General features: G+C 32.3%; 1 protein-coding gene across 2 annotated transcripts; it reads right to left on the minus strand.

Moving 5' to 3' along the window:
* Positions 648-6,644, minus strand: LOC109334365 (calcium-transporting ATPase 1, endoplasmic reticulum-type-like). 2 transcript variants are annotated; one of them, XM_019570105.1, is made up of 9 exons: positions 6,222-6,644; positions 4,816-6,188; positions 4,572-4,644; positions 4,091-4,212; positions 3,070-3,351; positions 2,596-2,973; positions 2,269-2,378; positions 1,546-1,774; positions 648-1,455 (listed from the first exon to the last, which is right to left on the minus strand). In XM_019570105.1, the coding sequence occupies exons 1-9, from the start codon at positions 6,226-6,228 to the stop codon at positions 874-876; spliced, it is 3,156 nt and encodes a 1,051-aa protein (XP_019425650.1). In that variant the 5' UTR covers positions 6,229-6,644; the 3' UTR covers positions 648-873. The 2 variants fall into 2 exon arrangements, with proteins under 2 accessions (XP_019425650.1, XP_019425649.1); XM_019570104.1 differs by having other exon boundaries at positions 4,816-6,644.

Below are 12,105 nucleotides of genomic sequence, written 5' to 3' on the forward strand. Positions count from 1 at the left end.
CAATATATACAACGCCTGGCGTGCTTCAACCTCAACCAATACATGTTTTTTATAATCTTATTCTCTTATTCCATTATTCTTTATTCATAATACTTAGTTGTACTCTATATTGATTATTTTGATTAATTGAATATCACTTCTCTTAATTTTCTGTTGATTATTTATTTTTGTCATAAATTTTCTGACAGGAAGTCTTTTCTGACAGGAAGTCCACTTTTTGTTCCTTGTTATGGACACTTTCTGTTATAAATCTTTTTTTGCCAACATAGTAGGTTTCTTTGAAGTAAAATCTCCATGTGTACTCCTTCACTTAGTTTTTCATTTCAAGAAAATATCATGGCTTTTGCTAGTGTCGATGAAACACTGACAAGTTGCTTTGAAAATGAAATGATAGTTGCACGGATATTTCTTCCCATAATTTCATTATCCTGTCCCGTACTGAAAATGATCCCCATATATCGATTACAGGTTATGATGCACAAGTCAATTGTGCATATCTCTGTTTGAGTATTTCCGCCACAGGCTTGCACTTTTGGTGATTTTCCCGTGACCAATTTTGACATTTTATTATTAAAATGTTAGATATATAGAGATGTAACTATGATTTTTGCGTCACCGATTTTAGCCAAAACCATGATTTTCCATTTCTTTTTCAAAATTATAAAAAGTTGAAAAAATGGTTAAATAGTTCTCCCAATGGAAGGCCAGTCATCCCCATAATAAAATGGAATGTCTTTACATAGACCTCAAATAATACCTAACATAAAAAATAAAAAAAATAAAAACTTAATTGGGACCGTTTTTTCAGTATCAAGGATAACTTCCAAATTGCTGAAGGGTTGCGCAACTTCTCCATAGACTACAATAAGTTGTTTATTCTGATTTTTGTTTTGATCTTGCAGCTGCTGCTTGAGACCCACTTGTACTTCTCCACCTCCCAATGAATTTCAGAATTTCATCTATTAGAATCACCGGAAGCGCAACAGCCAGAACCAAAAGCCACTCGTTAACGCTCAGGGGCACGATACCAAATACTTGTGCTAAGAATGGTACATACAAGATCAAAAAGTGCAGACCAAATGACACAGACATTGCTACAAGAAGCCAAGGGTTGACCCAAGGGGGCATTGTTAGAAGGCTTCCATCTTCAGAAAGGGCATTGAGAGAGTTGAACATTTCAATGGCTACCAACACAGAGAGGGATAGTGTCATAGCTTTCACTTTACCAGCTTGGAAATAGTCACAGGGTGTATCAAAAGAGATAACTTTAGAACCGGCGGTGAAGGGAGAAGCTGTGAAGTTATCCCATGAGGAGCATTGACCCCAGTTGGCAAGTTGGGAATAAGTTACAAGTGTATGCCCGTCCCCACTAAGGTCAATACCCAAGAAGGAATCGTGTGTATACCATATGATGAAGACACCAACTGTAGCTAATCCAACATAAACCCCAATTACCTGTGAAGTGTAAGAGGGAGAAGATTAGCACAAAGGATCTAGAATCTACAAATAAAGGAGTCACAGAGGGAAGAGGAAAAGGAAAATTACCAAGTAGCGGAATAGAATCCACAAATTGATCAGTGAGTCGTCACTACGGCGGGGAGGCTTCTTCATTATATCCTTATCGGGAGGATTAAATCCCAAAGCTGTTGCAGGGGGTCCATCAGTGACAAGATTGACCCACAGAAGCTGGACGGGTATCAACCCTTCAGGGATACCTAGTGCAGCTGTTAGAAATATGGAAGCAACCTCACCAATATTGGAAGAGATCATGTACCTACAAAATTTAACTTTTAGTCACAACAAAAAGATGTTGACAAACTTGTCATGAGAGAAGGTGCTTAAAACAGAAGCATATCTTATACATCAATGATAAAATTAGAAGGCTGGATATCATTATATTAATTTCAAATATTAGATTTAGAAGGCATGCAAAGCACCTACAGATTTGAGAGCATTCATTATTTTTACAAACCCTTAAAATGAAGCCTAAATGTAAAGAGGGTAAAACAAGAAAATAAGGGTCAAATGCATTTTTTTCACTTTTCAACATCATTTTTTAAACTATAAACTAAACAAAGATTTAAACAGAAAGTAACATACTAAATTATCCTTTAATAGCATGCAGTATTGGTTCATGTGAAATTTTGGATGACTAGTCAATGAATTATAGTCCTTATGAGCCTATTGCCAACCAAATAATAGAGCTAATTGTAAAACAGCCACATCCTTTTATAAGCGGTTAAGATATATACAGACAAACTGATTCACCTGATAAAAGCCTTCATATTATTGTAGATAGATCTACCCTCACCAACAGCAGAAACAATTGAACTAAAATTATCGTCTGCCAACACCATATCTGAAGCTTCCTTTGCCACCTACATCGGATAAGCATAAAATAAAAAAAATATGAATTGCCAGATACAAAATAAAAATTACTATTCCTTAATCTAATTCATTTCAATCATCAGTGAGGGAGACCACATCAAACTCAAAATCTGTACATTTTCAAGATTACAATGTCGGCATTAATCACTAATGTTTAAATATTGTTGCAGCAGAAGGCATATCATATCCGTAATGAAAACCACATACCTCTGTCCCTGCAATGCCCATTGCAATACCAATGTCAGCAAGCTTTAAGGCAGGTGCATCATTCACACCATCTCCAGTCATGGCCACCACCTCTCCATCATCTTTGAGCAGCCTCACAATTTCTTGCTTGTGCCTAGGTTCAGCCCTCGAAAATAAAAGTCCACCACTCTGTCTCAGATGGGCTTTTTTATCACGCAGTTCCATAAAATCTCTGCCAGTTAAACTTCTCGAACTAATGTCTTCATTTGGTCCAAATACACCTATTTCATGGCATATAGCTTCTGCAGTGTTCTTGTTGTCACCAGTAATAACCATAACACGAATTCCAGCTGCTCTGCAGTCCTGAATTGCTTGGTATACCTCTTCCCTAGGAGGATCCTGAGCACAATTCAGCATTCAAATTGACAAAGTTGGCACACCACACATGATGAAAGGAAGAAAGCTCAAAATTAAAATGAAAAGCTGAAAACTTACCCTCAACCCAGCCAAGCCAACAAAAATGAGGTCACTCTCAATTGATGAATAGTTGGAAGGATTAAGCAAAAGCTGATGAGCTGGATGATCGTCATTACCACTGTAGCTTTCAAAGTCAGGGAGCTCATCCTTGTACGCAAATCCCAAACAGCGTAATGCACTAGTTGACATTTCATGGAGAGCTTGCAAGACAAGGTTCTTAGCATTATTGTCCAGTTTCACAACAGAACCATCAGACAACTGAATTTTAGAGCTTCTTTCTAACAGGTTTTCTACAGCACCCTATATAAAACATTGGGGGCAAATGTCAGATTAAAATATTTTCAAATAGTAAAGAAAAAGGAAACCAGAAACAGAAAGAACAGTGGCATATGCACGCTCACAATATAGACATTGTAACACAAATTGTCCTAAGAATATGGTCACAGAGGCAAAATGAGAGGGTGGAGGAGGAAAAGAATGTGCTGTAGCCTGTAGACATAACACCATGTGCTATTGATTTTAATTTGAAAAATATCAATCAATCACCCAAAATCACTTTGTTGTACAGAGCTCAAATTAATAACATTGTATTAGGCCAATTTAGCCAAAATACACACAAATCCGGTTCTTATGACTAGCATCCCGAAACATGCTCAAGTGGATTTTGGGACCTCAGAATGTTATTTTTTAGTCAAATATTATTATTTTAACAGTTATATTGTCTCATTATCATATAGAACAATTTTGTTCTCTCAAATTCAAGTTCATGGGAATTCTGCCACTGTTTAAATTATTTACCTATGGCAACACCAAGAGTGACCTTTTGCTTTACTTTCGACCTTATTCAAATAAAAATTGGTAAAATAATAGCCTGTGGAGAACCGACAATTTATTTATGATAAAGAACATGAGGAAAAGATCTACACACTTCCACATCAAGCAATATGGAGACTTGGCAAAGATTAACTGTGCATAGAGGATAATTACATAGTAGGGAAAACTGAGAAAGTACCCAAAACGTGACAGAAAGAGATAATACCTTAACCAGCAGTGACTTTTTCCCCAGACTAGAGTCAACAATAACACCCATTGACTTCCTATCACGGTCAAACTCAAGAGTGGCAATCCGCGGGTCATGTTTTTGCCACCATTCAGAACAACCTATATTAAATTTTGAAGGTAAAGCGAGTTATTTATGTGTATTGAATCTACCTCATTATAACTCGCATTACACTGCACTCACACTCAGTGATCTAAACATGTAGCTTTTTGCCAAATTCATAATAACCTTGAAAATGGGGAAAATATAGTAGCCTAGTAGCCAGGCAGTAGCGATTCTTAATCAAAGAAATGCTTTAAAAATTGCTTTTTCTAAAGTAAAACAAACTTAGTGTCTCACTATAAACAACTAGATAAAAAACGTTCCTTTCCAAAATGGTTTAGGTGTTGTAAAAAAAATCATTAAACCATGGGTTTGGTATATCAACACAGATAACTTATGACAGAAAGATTCAACTTACGGAGCACACTACTTGAAGTTGCTGATGATCCATCCTTGGATCCTTCAGGAAGGCCCATCTTCTCAACCAAAACCTGGAATGTCAATGGGGGAGCACAACACAATGTCAAAACACCTTTGTACTCAAATATGAAAACTAACATTTATTTGCTAATGCTAACCTAACACTTAAAAGCTACACTCATGCCATCAAGAGATAAATCACAAACAATACATGATAAAAGGGCCAAAGAAGTAGCACTTACCTTCAATGCTGCTTCAGTTGGCATTCCATGGGCTACAAACTTATGCTCCGACTGTGTGACTCCAGCATCATTACAGATGGCAGCAATTTTTGCTATCATCTCAAGATTTGCATCCAATTTACCAGCCGGCCAGTTCTCTATTCTCCCAGCAGCTGGATTGTAGGTAGTCCCTTCCACCTTGAAGGCTCGTAGCGTATCAACATTGGTCCCAATAGCTACCAATTTCGTCACTGACATCTGATTCGTAGTCAATGTACCAGTTTTATCCGAACAAATTACAGTGGTACAGCCCAGAGTTTCCACACTTGGTAGCTTCCGAACCAGCGCATTCTTCTGCGCCATCTTACGTGTACCTAGAGCCAAACAAGTTGTGATCACCGCAGGCAAACCTTCCGGAATAGCAGCCACAGCCAAAGCCACAGCGATCTCAAAGTAATAAGTACACTTCTCAAAGGAGAACTTAAAGTTCCTCGGCCAGCCATCAACAATTTCCCAGCTCAGGAAGTATTTAACATTGATAAGCCAAACCAATATGCATATCAATCCAATTATCTTAGTCAGAGTCTCTCCGAATTCATTCAGCTTCTTCTTCAATGGTGTATCCTCCTCACTCTGCGAAGCCTCCTGTATCTGGTTATGCACCTTCCCAATCTCAGTGTCCATCCCAATCTGAGTAACCAAGCAAATGCAGTTACCATTAACAACCGTGGTGCCCGCAAAAACAATACATCTCTTCCCTTGAATATCCGTATCTTCCAGAACAGGCTTGTTAGTTTTGTTCACAGCTTCACTCTCTCCAGTTAAGGAACCCTGCTCTAACCGCAAAGTTGAGCTAATCAACTGCACCACTCGCATATCTGCTGGAACCTTATCACCAACCTTAAGCTCAACAATATCACCAGGGACTAATTCCTTCGCTAGTAAATCTGGAATTTTCTGGTTATCTCGAATAACTGTGGCATGCTCCGATTGAATTTCCTTCAACGCTTCCAGCGCCTTCTCGGCGTTGCTCTCTTGCCAAACACCAACAATAGCGTTCACAATTAAAATCAAGAAAATCACCAATGGCTCCACGAAAGCGGTTATATCCATCTCGCCACCTTCTTTGCCGTCGTACCAGGCAAGGACGAAGGAGATTATTGCAGCGGCGAGGAGAATCCGCACAAGCGTGTCGTTGAACTGTTCCAGAACCAATTTCCAAATCGATTGGCCTTCATGCTTCTCCAATTCGTTCAATCCATAGATCCGTCGTCGATTCTGGACCTCCTCACTGCTCAATCCAGTTTTCACACTCACCTTGAAGTGTTCTTCGCATTCCGCAACGTCTTTCGCCCAAGCCTTGAAGATTTCACGATCCGATTTCTCAGAATTCACGTTCTCTCTTCTTCCGTAATTTTCCCCTCCCTTCACCATTTCTGAAAATGAATCTGGAGAAATCAATTTCGGTAAAATAAAATTGTTTCTCCAAATTTACGGGAACAGAAATCAGCAGAATCAATCAAATTGTTTCTAGCCGAATCAAATTTTCAAATCGGAAACCCTAACTGGGAGTTACGTATAAGTAGAAAAGCTTTTCACTTTTAAGCAAATCGAACGGTTGGATTTTGCTGAGAAGAGAAAATTCGTTATCGATGACGAGAAATTGAGAAAGTGGAGCGAAGTGTATTTGAGAAGAGAAACTGAAAGTAGCGTGAGAAAGTGAGAAAACTCCAAAAGGAAAAGCGTGAAAGAGAAAGTTTCGTTCAACGAAGAATATGATATGATTTTTTTCCCTATATGCTAAGGTACGAACATATTCTCTTTCTTTCACTATCACACAGTTAGTGGCTACTGCGATTATTCGAGAGTTTTTTTAAGATTAAAAAAACAATTAGGTTCGGTGAATGTATATAACTATATCAATAGAAAGTTCTAGGTAGGTTCCGGCCAGATTATCGATAAATTTTTAAATCAGTAATTTTATATTTTCCTACCATATCTTATAATTATAAGAAAGCGATTTATAAATTAATAATTATTATATATTACTTTCTTATAAAAATATGAATTAGTACGAAGATATATTATTTTTTATTTTAAATTATTAGGAAAAAAGCTAGTTCTAGAAATGAAGCCTTGTAGTAAGCAAAAATGGAAATGAAAATGAAAAGTTCAATGGATGACGTGGAGATAGTTGATTGGTGGAGTGGGTATCAGTCTTCTTTCGCATTGGATAACATGTCGTGTTCACTATGTTGTTGGGCTTTTGGGATGGTTGATGTTGTCGTTTATCTCCAATTGTTAGCCGAAATCTGTTAAACGACACAGCACGACTGCACTCGTGGATTTGATCTGGAACCTTCGTCAATAATGTGAGTTGTAACTTGTGAATCCTTCGTGCAAATATTATTATAATATCAAAGTGTTTGACATTAAGTTAATGTGTTCCCTTTTTAATAATATTTAAAGTAAATACTCATTTTATTTCTCAATTTTTCCCTTTGATAATTGGTTCATGAAAATTTTAAAATGATCTCTAAATATATTAAATGTGGATCAAATTGATATTTTAATATTTTTTATAATCATATAAATTCTATTTAGACTAATATTTATATTCTTTGACTACTTGTTTGAATTTTTTATTTTTTGGGAACTGAATCGGGCACACATAAAAAGAATTTAAGAATTAATTAAATATTTACACTAGTATTTATCGGAAAGTATGATTTTTTTTTTAAAGATTAAGATCCAATTATTAAAGGAAGTCTTAATGTATCAAATTATGTTAATAAGTTACATTAGATTTCCAAGTGCTTTACTTTAAAAACTTAAACTTGCAATACGAAAAGAAAGAGAATAACAATCCTTGGGATGATAAAAATATTGACATTCATTATGATTTATCCGCTAAAATATCTTTAAGGAGTATCCATGAAAATAATTTATGGGTGAAAACAGATGTTATTATATTCGTCCTGCTAGTATCCACATATTTATAAATTTATTTTTAATTAAATAATTTATATATATTACATTTTTATTATTATTATATAGCTATATTTATCTATTTCTTTTATTATTTTATGATGAATTTTAGTTGGTGAAATATATGGTAAATTTACGTTCACATAAATTTTATTATTTATCTATAATTATTTTATTTGTATTGATTATTATGAAATATATAAATTTATATTGAAACTTAAAAACTCATTGGATATCTGCTACCCATATGAGTACCCATAAATAGTATGGGTATGGATATTGAAAAACACTACTCGTATTTTTTCTGCTAGGTTGTCATCCTACTCCTCTGAACTTTGTATAATCATACTACATTCATACGATAGAGAAAAATTGAGACATATTAAATTCAATTCAACCCAATAAAGCAGAGACAATATATTTTTTTAAGGAATAGTACTTTTATTCATATTTATATGTACATTTTAAAATCAATTTGTTCATATTTGTTACTGTTACATTAATTATTATTATTTACGTTTACTCCTATAGTCTTAATCAACACTTCATTGATTTACTGATGACCATAAAAAGAAAATATATTAGGAAAAACTGAATAAGTATATGTAAATCAACATAATTATTATCTTTAGACTTGCAATCAAACAAATAATTACAAATGATATAATAATAAACAAATCTAGCCTTTAAAGATTCAAATTCCCCCTTCTATTATTAAATAAACGCACATAAATATAATAAAATTAAATTTTGGGATAAATATGCTCAAAGGAGAAAACTTCTTCCTAACCAGTTATATATTTATTTTTTGTATTATCAAACATATTCTCTTATTTTATGAGTAAAAAATTAATCTTTTTTTGATGTATGTGTTTGCACTTCTCAATAATTGTCGCTCTAAAGAATTAAATTTTTAATTATCTGATCATTCTGGGGATCTAGCATAATCTTACACTATTATATACCACACCTTATTGGTAACCATTTATGTGACAAATTCACTGTTCACAAAAAATATTAAAGACTAAAATCTTAAATAAAATAAAAAAAGCGAAAATAAAACTGACTATAACTCAAGGTTATAATACATGAATCAAACATTCAAGTGAAAGATATCTAATATATGTTCTAACGGGTTCTAAGTACATAGATTCCAAGTTAATAATGGATAAGATTGATACGAGATAAAGTTTTATAGTTAATTTTAACGCATATCTTCCTTTTCGGCTTTTCTAATTTGACCAAAATTGAAGGTCCAAACACCTAATTTTAAATGGATCAAAGTGGTTCGATAGGTTTTCAGAAATTTAAAGGCGATGACTAAGTAACAATTTCTAACTTATAACTAGTCCGCCCTTTACTGGTCCACGGTTAGACATGGTGAATTGTCTGGTCCTGACCAAATAACATTATTACCAATATGATAATAACAGGTACAACATTTTACATAATATTATGTATAATCTTTTTATAATAAATCTATTTACTTATAATGTACTAATATCAACGAAAACACATATAATAGATAATAATTACTTCAAGTTTTCCCGACTATTTTGGAGAAAATAACCTATGTAATGATAATGTAAAAGCTTTTACCTTGATAGTATATCATCTATTAATCATGTGTTAATATATAGATAATAGATGATGTTCTTACATAGCTATAATGTAAAAAATTCTTATATTATTACTACTCTGTAGATTTTATATCCATTGATTTAAGTTTAAAGTTATGGTTCATGATAAATGTACTTGTTAGGAGAGACAATAAAAAACTCTAAAATAAATTAGTTTCTTACTATAGACTGAGATGATACATTTGGCATTAGAAAAAATAATTATAATTTTATACAAATTTATTAAAATAACTTTATTTAATATCACATTAATGATATAGATAAAAAATAAAGTGTAAATACATATAGAGTTTCTAAAACATCAAAGGAAAAAAAGAGATAATACATAAATGATGGATAATTCACTAACCATATAAAAATTATAGCAAACGGTGGTGGAAAAATATGAGATCGTTAAATTATAGGATTTAATGCAAGTCACAAGTGATAGACCACTAACAATGATATAATAAGTTTTTTTTGGTAAAGTGATGTAACAAGTTTTTAATATTAAGTTTTTTTTATAAAGAAATATATATCTCGGTTCTATATGCAAAGAGTTAATCTTTTTAAGGTATGTAAGTGTTCATCCCAATTAGTGTTACTTATATGAGTTGAACTTTTAACCTTTGATCTAGGACGATATATGATGATATAATGAAATCTTATATTACTAAACCAACGATAATAATTTTCAATATTAAGTTTAAATATTTGTTATATGCACTCTTTAATTATTATATATTTTTAGATATATATTTATTTAATCTCTATTATTCTCTTCAAAATAAGAAGAATTAGTTGAAACAAGAAAGGTTTTATACACTTAATTATTTTTCTCTTTTTCTTTATTTCCTATTTTCGGTAGTCAAATATATCAACTTTTTTCCTTCTATTTCTCTCCATCATCTTTTATTTCTTCCCATTTTTCTCTATCATATAAAGGAGTAGTATTAGAGCATCCACAACCATGCATCTCTATTATTGTTCTTAAATGGTTCAATTATATTGTTTTCATTCCAAATGGTACAACTCATCATTCATCCTTACATGAATCCCATAATTTACCCAACATTTAAATTTTATATTAAAATATAAATATATATAATTTAAACAAAATTCAACAAAAACAAAACTCACTCATTTAACCGTTACATTCCCCTATTCTCTCATTTCACCTTTTCATTATCCACCTCACCTCAAAAGTTCCACTATTCACTCCTTCATCTATGTTGTTGAGTGAGAGATCTAATACCCCAAGGCATGGTGTATAACATAGGTTAAAAGTTAAAATAATAAATGTCATTATATATAAAATGATGAAAATATTAATATTAAAATCACAAAATTTAAATATATCTAATTAAATATGTTATATATTTATTAATCGTTCTCTTTGTGACTTCATATTTTGAAATTGTTGAAGTATTAACTCATTGTTAATATTATTAAATATTTATCGCTCAATATAAGTGACTAGATAATTTTTCATTCATGCATCTCTCATTCGATTATACAACCTATTTTTTATAATTTTCATACTTGAAAAGACTATTTCTACATTTGTTGTGACAACAATAAAATCATTGTTAATTTCAAAAGAAGATAAGCTAATGAATAAATAATATGTCTTTCACTTCCATACAACTTATCTAAAAAATGATTGATTTCTTTTAAAGAAGCAAATTTAACCCTAATACACATCTCAATAGTATAAAATTATTCAACACCATAATGCTATTTTTTTTTACGAAACATGTATGTCATTTGCATAAAATAAATTTTAAACTTGTAGTGCTGTTAGTATATATATATATAGTTTTTTTAAAAATTAGGATGTGCATTTGCACACTCTCATAAATATATAGTTTGGACTAATCCACATTGAGTTCAGGCTACATCGGACTAGGCTAAAAATCCTGGATATAATTTATGCATATCAAATTGTAGCCTAAATCCACCATAAGCAGGTTGGAGGTTGTGGCGGGCTGACCCGCATAATACTAAAAAATATTTATTTAAATCTTAACCTATTTAATCTATTTAAAATATATATTATTTGATATTAATGTATCTTTTTTGATACATTTGTTATGTCTACTACAACCAAAATTATAGATTCAATGTCTTGTATTTGAATTCAGATGTGATGTCAAGTCCATATATATGATTTTTAATATAACTCATACTAAATCTTTCATTTCTATTGGACTCCCACTCTCTAACCCAATATAATTTATAATATCACTTTAATATATAAATATTTGGATACCATCAAAATATTATCACTTTGGTTTATAAAAATGATATATAGACTCAAGTTTAGAATAAATTCTATGTGTCAAAATATAATCATCATCATAATATATGATCATTATTCTTTACTTTCTTTATGAAGATCATTTGTATGTTATTATCAACACTTTTATTGTGAACTATTATGTTAAATTTGGTTGTATGGATTTCTCTATGATAAACAATTATATCTCCTTTTAGTTCTGTTGTAAAAGTTATTTTTTTTAATATGCTTTTGTTGTTGTTAAACATAATCATTTCAAACAATTTGACTCACGATGGCAGGTTGACAATCAAGGATCAAACAATTGCCAACTTATTGGTGCAAGATGTTCCAACAACCTTGGCCATGATGTAGAGTGTGCAGATTGTCACAGCAGATGAAGTAGTCAAGCTGGTGAACCAAGGA

Source organism: Lupinus angustifolius, chromosome LG19 (assembly GCF_001865875.1).
Source record: "Lupinus angustifolius cultivar Tanjil chromosome LG19, LupAngTanjil_v1.0, whole genome shotgun sequence".
NCBI lineage: Eukaryota > Viridiplantae > Streptophyta > Magnoliopsida > Fabales > Fabaceae > Lupinus > Lupinus angustifolius.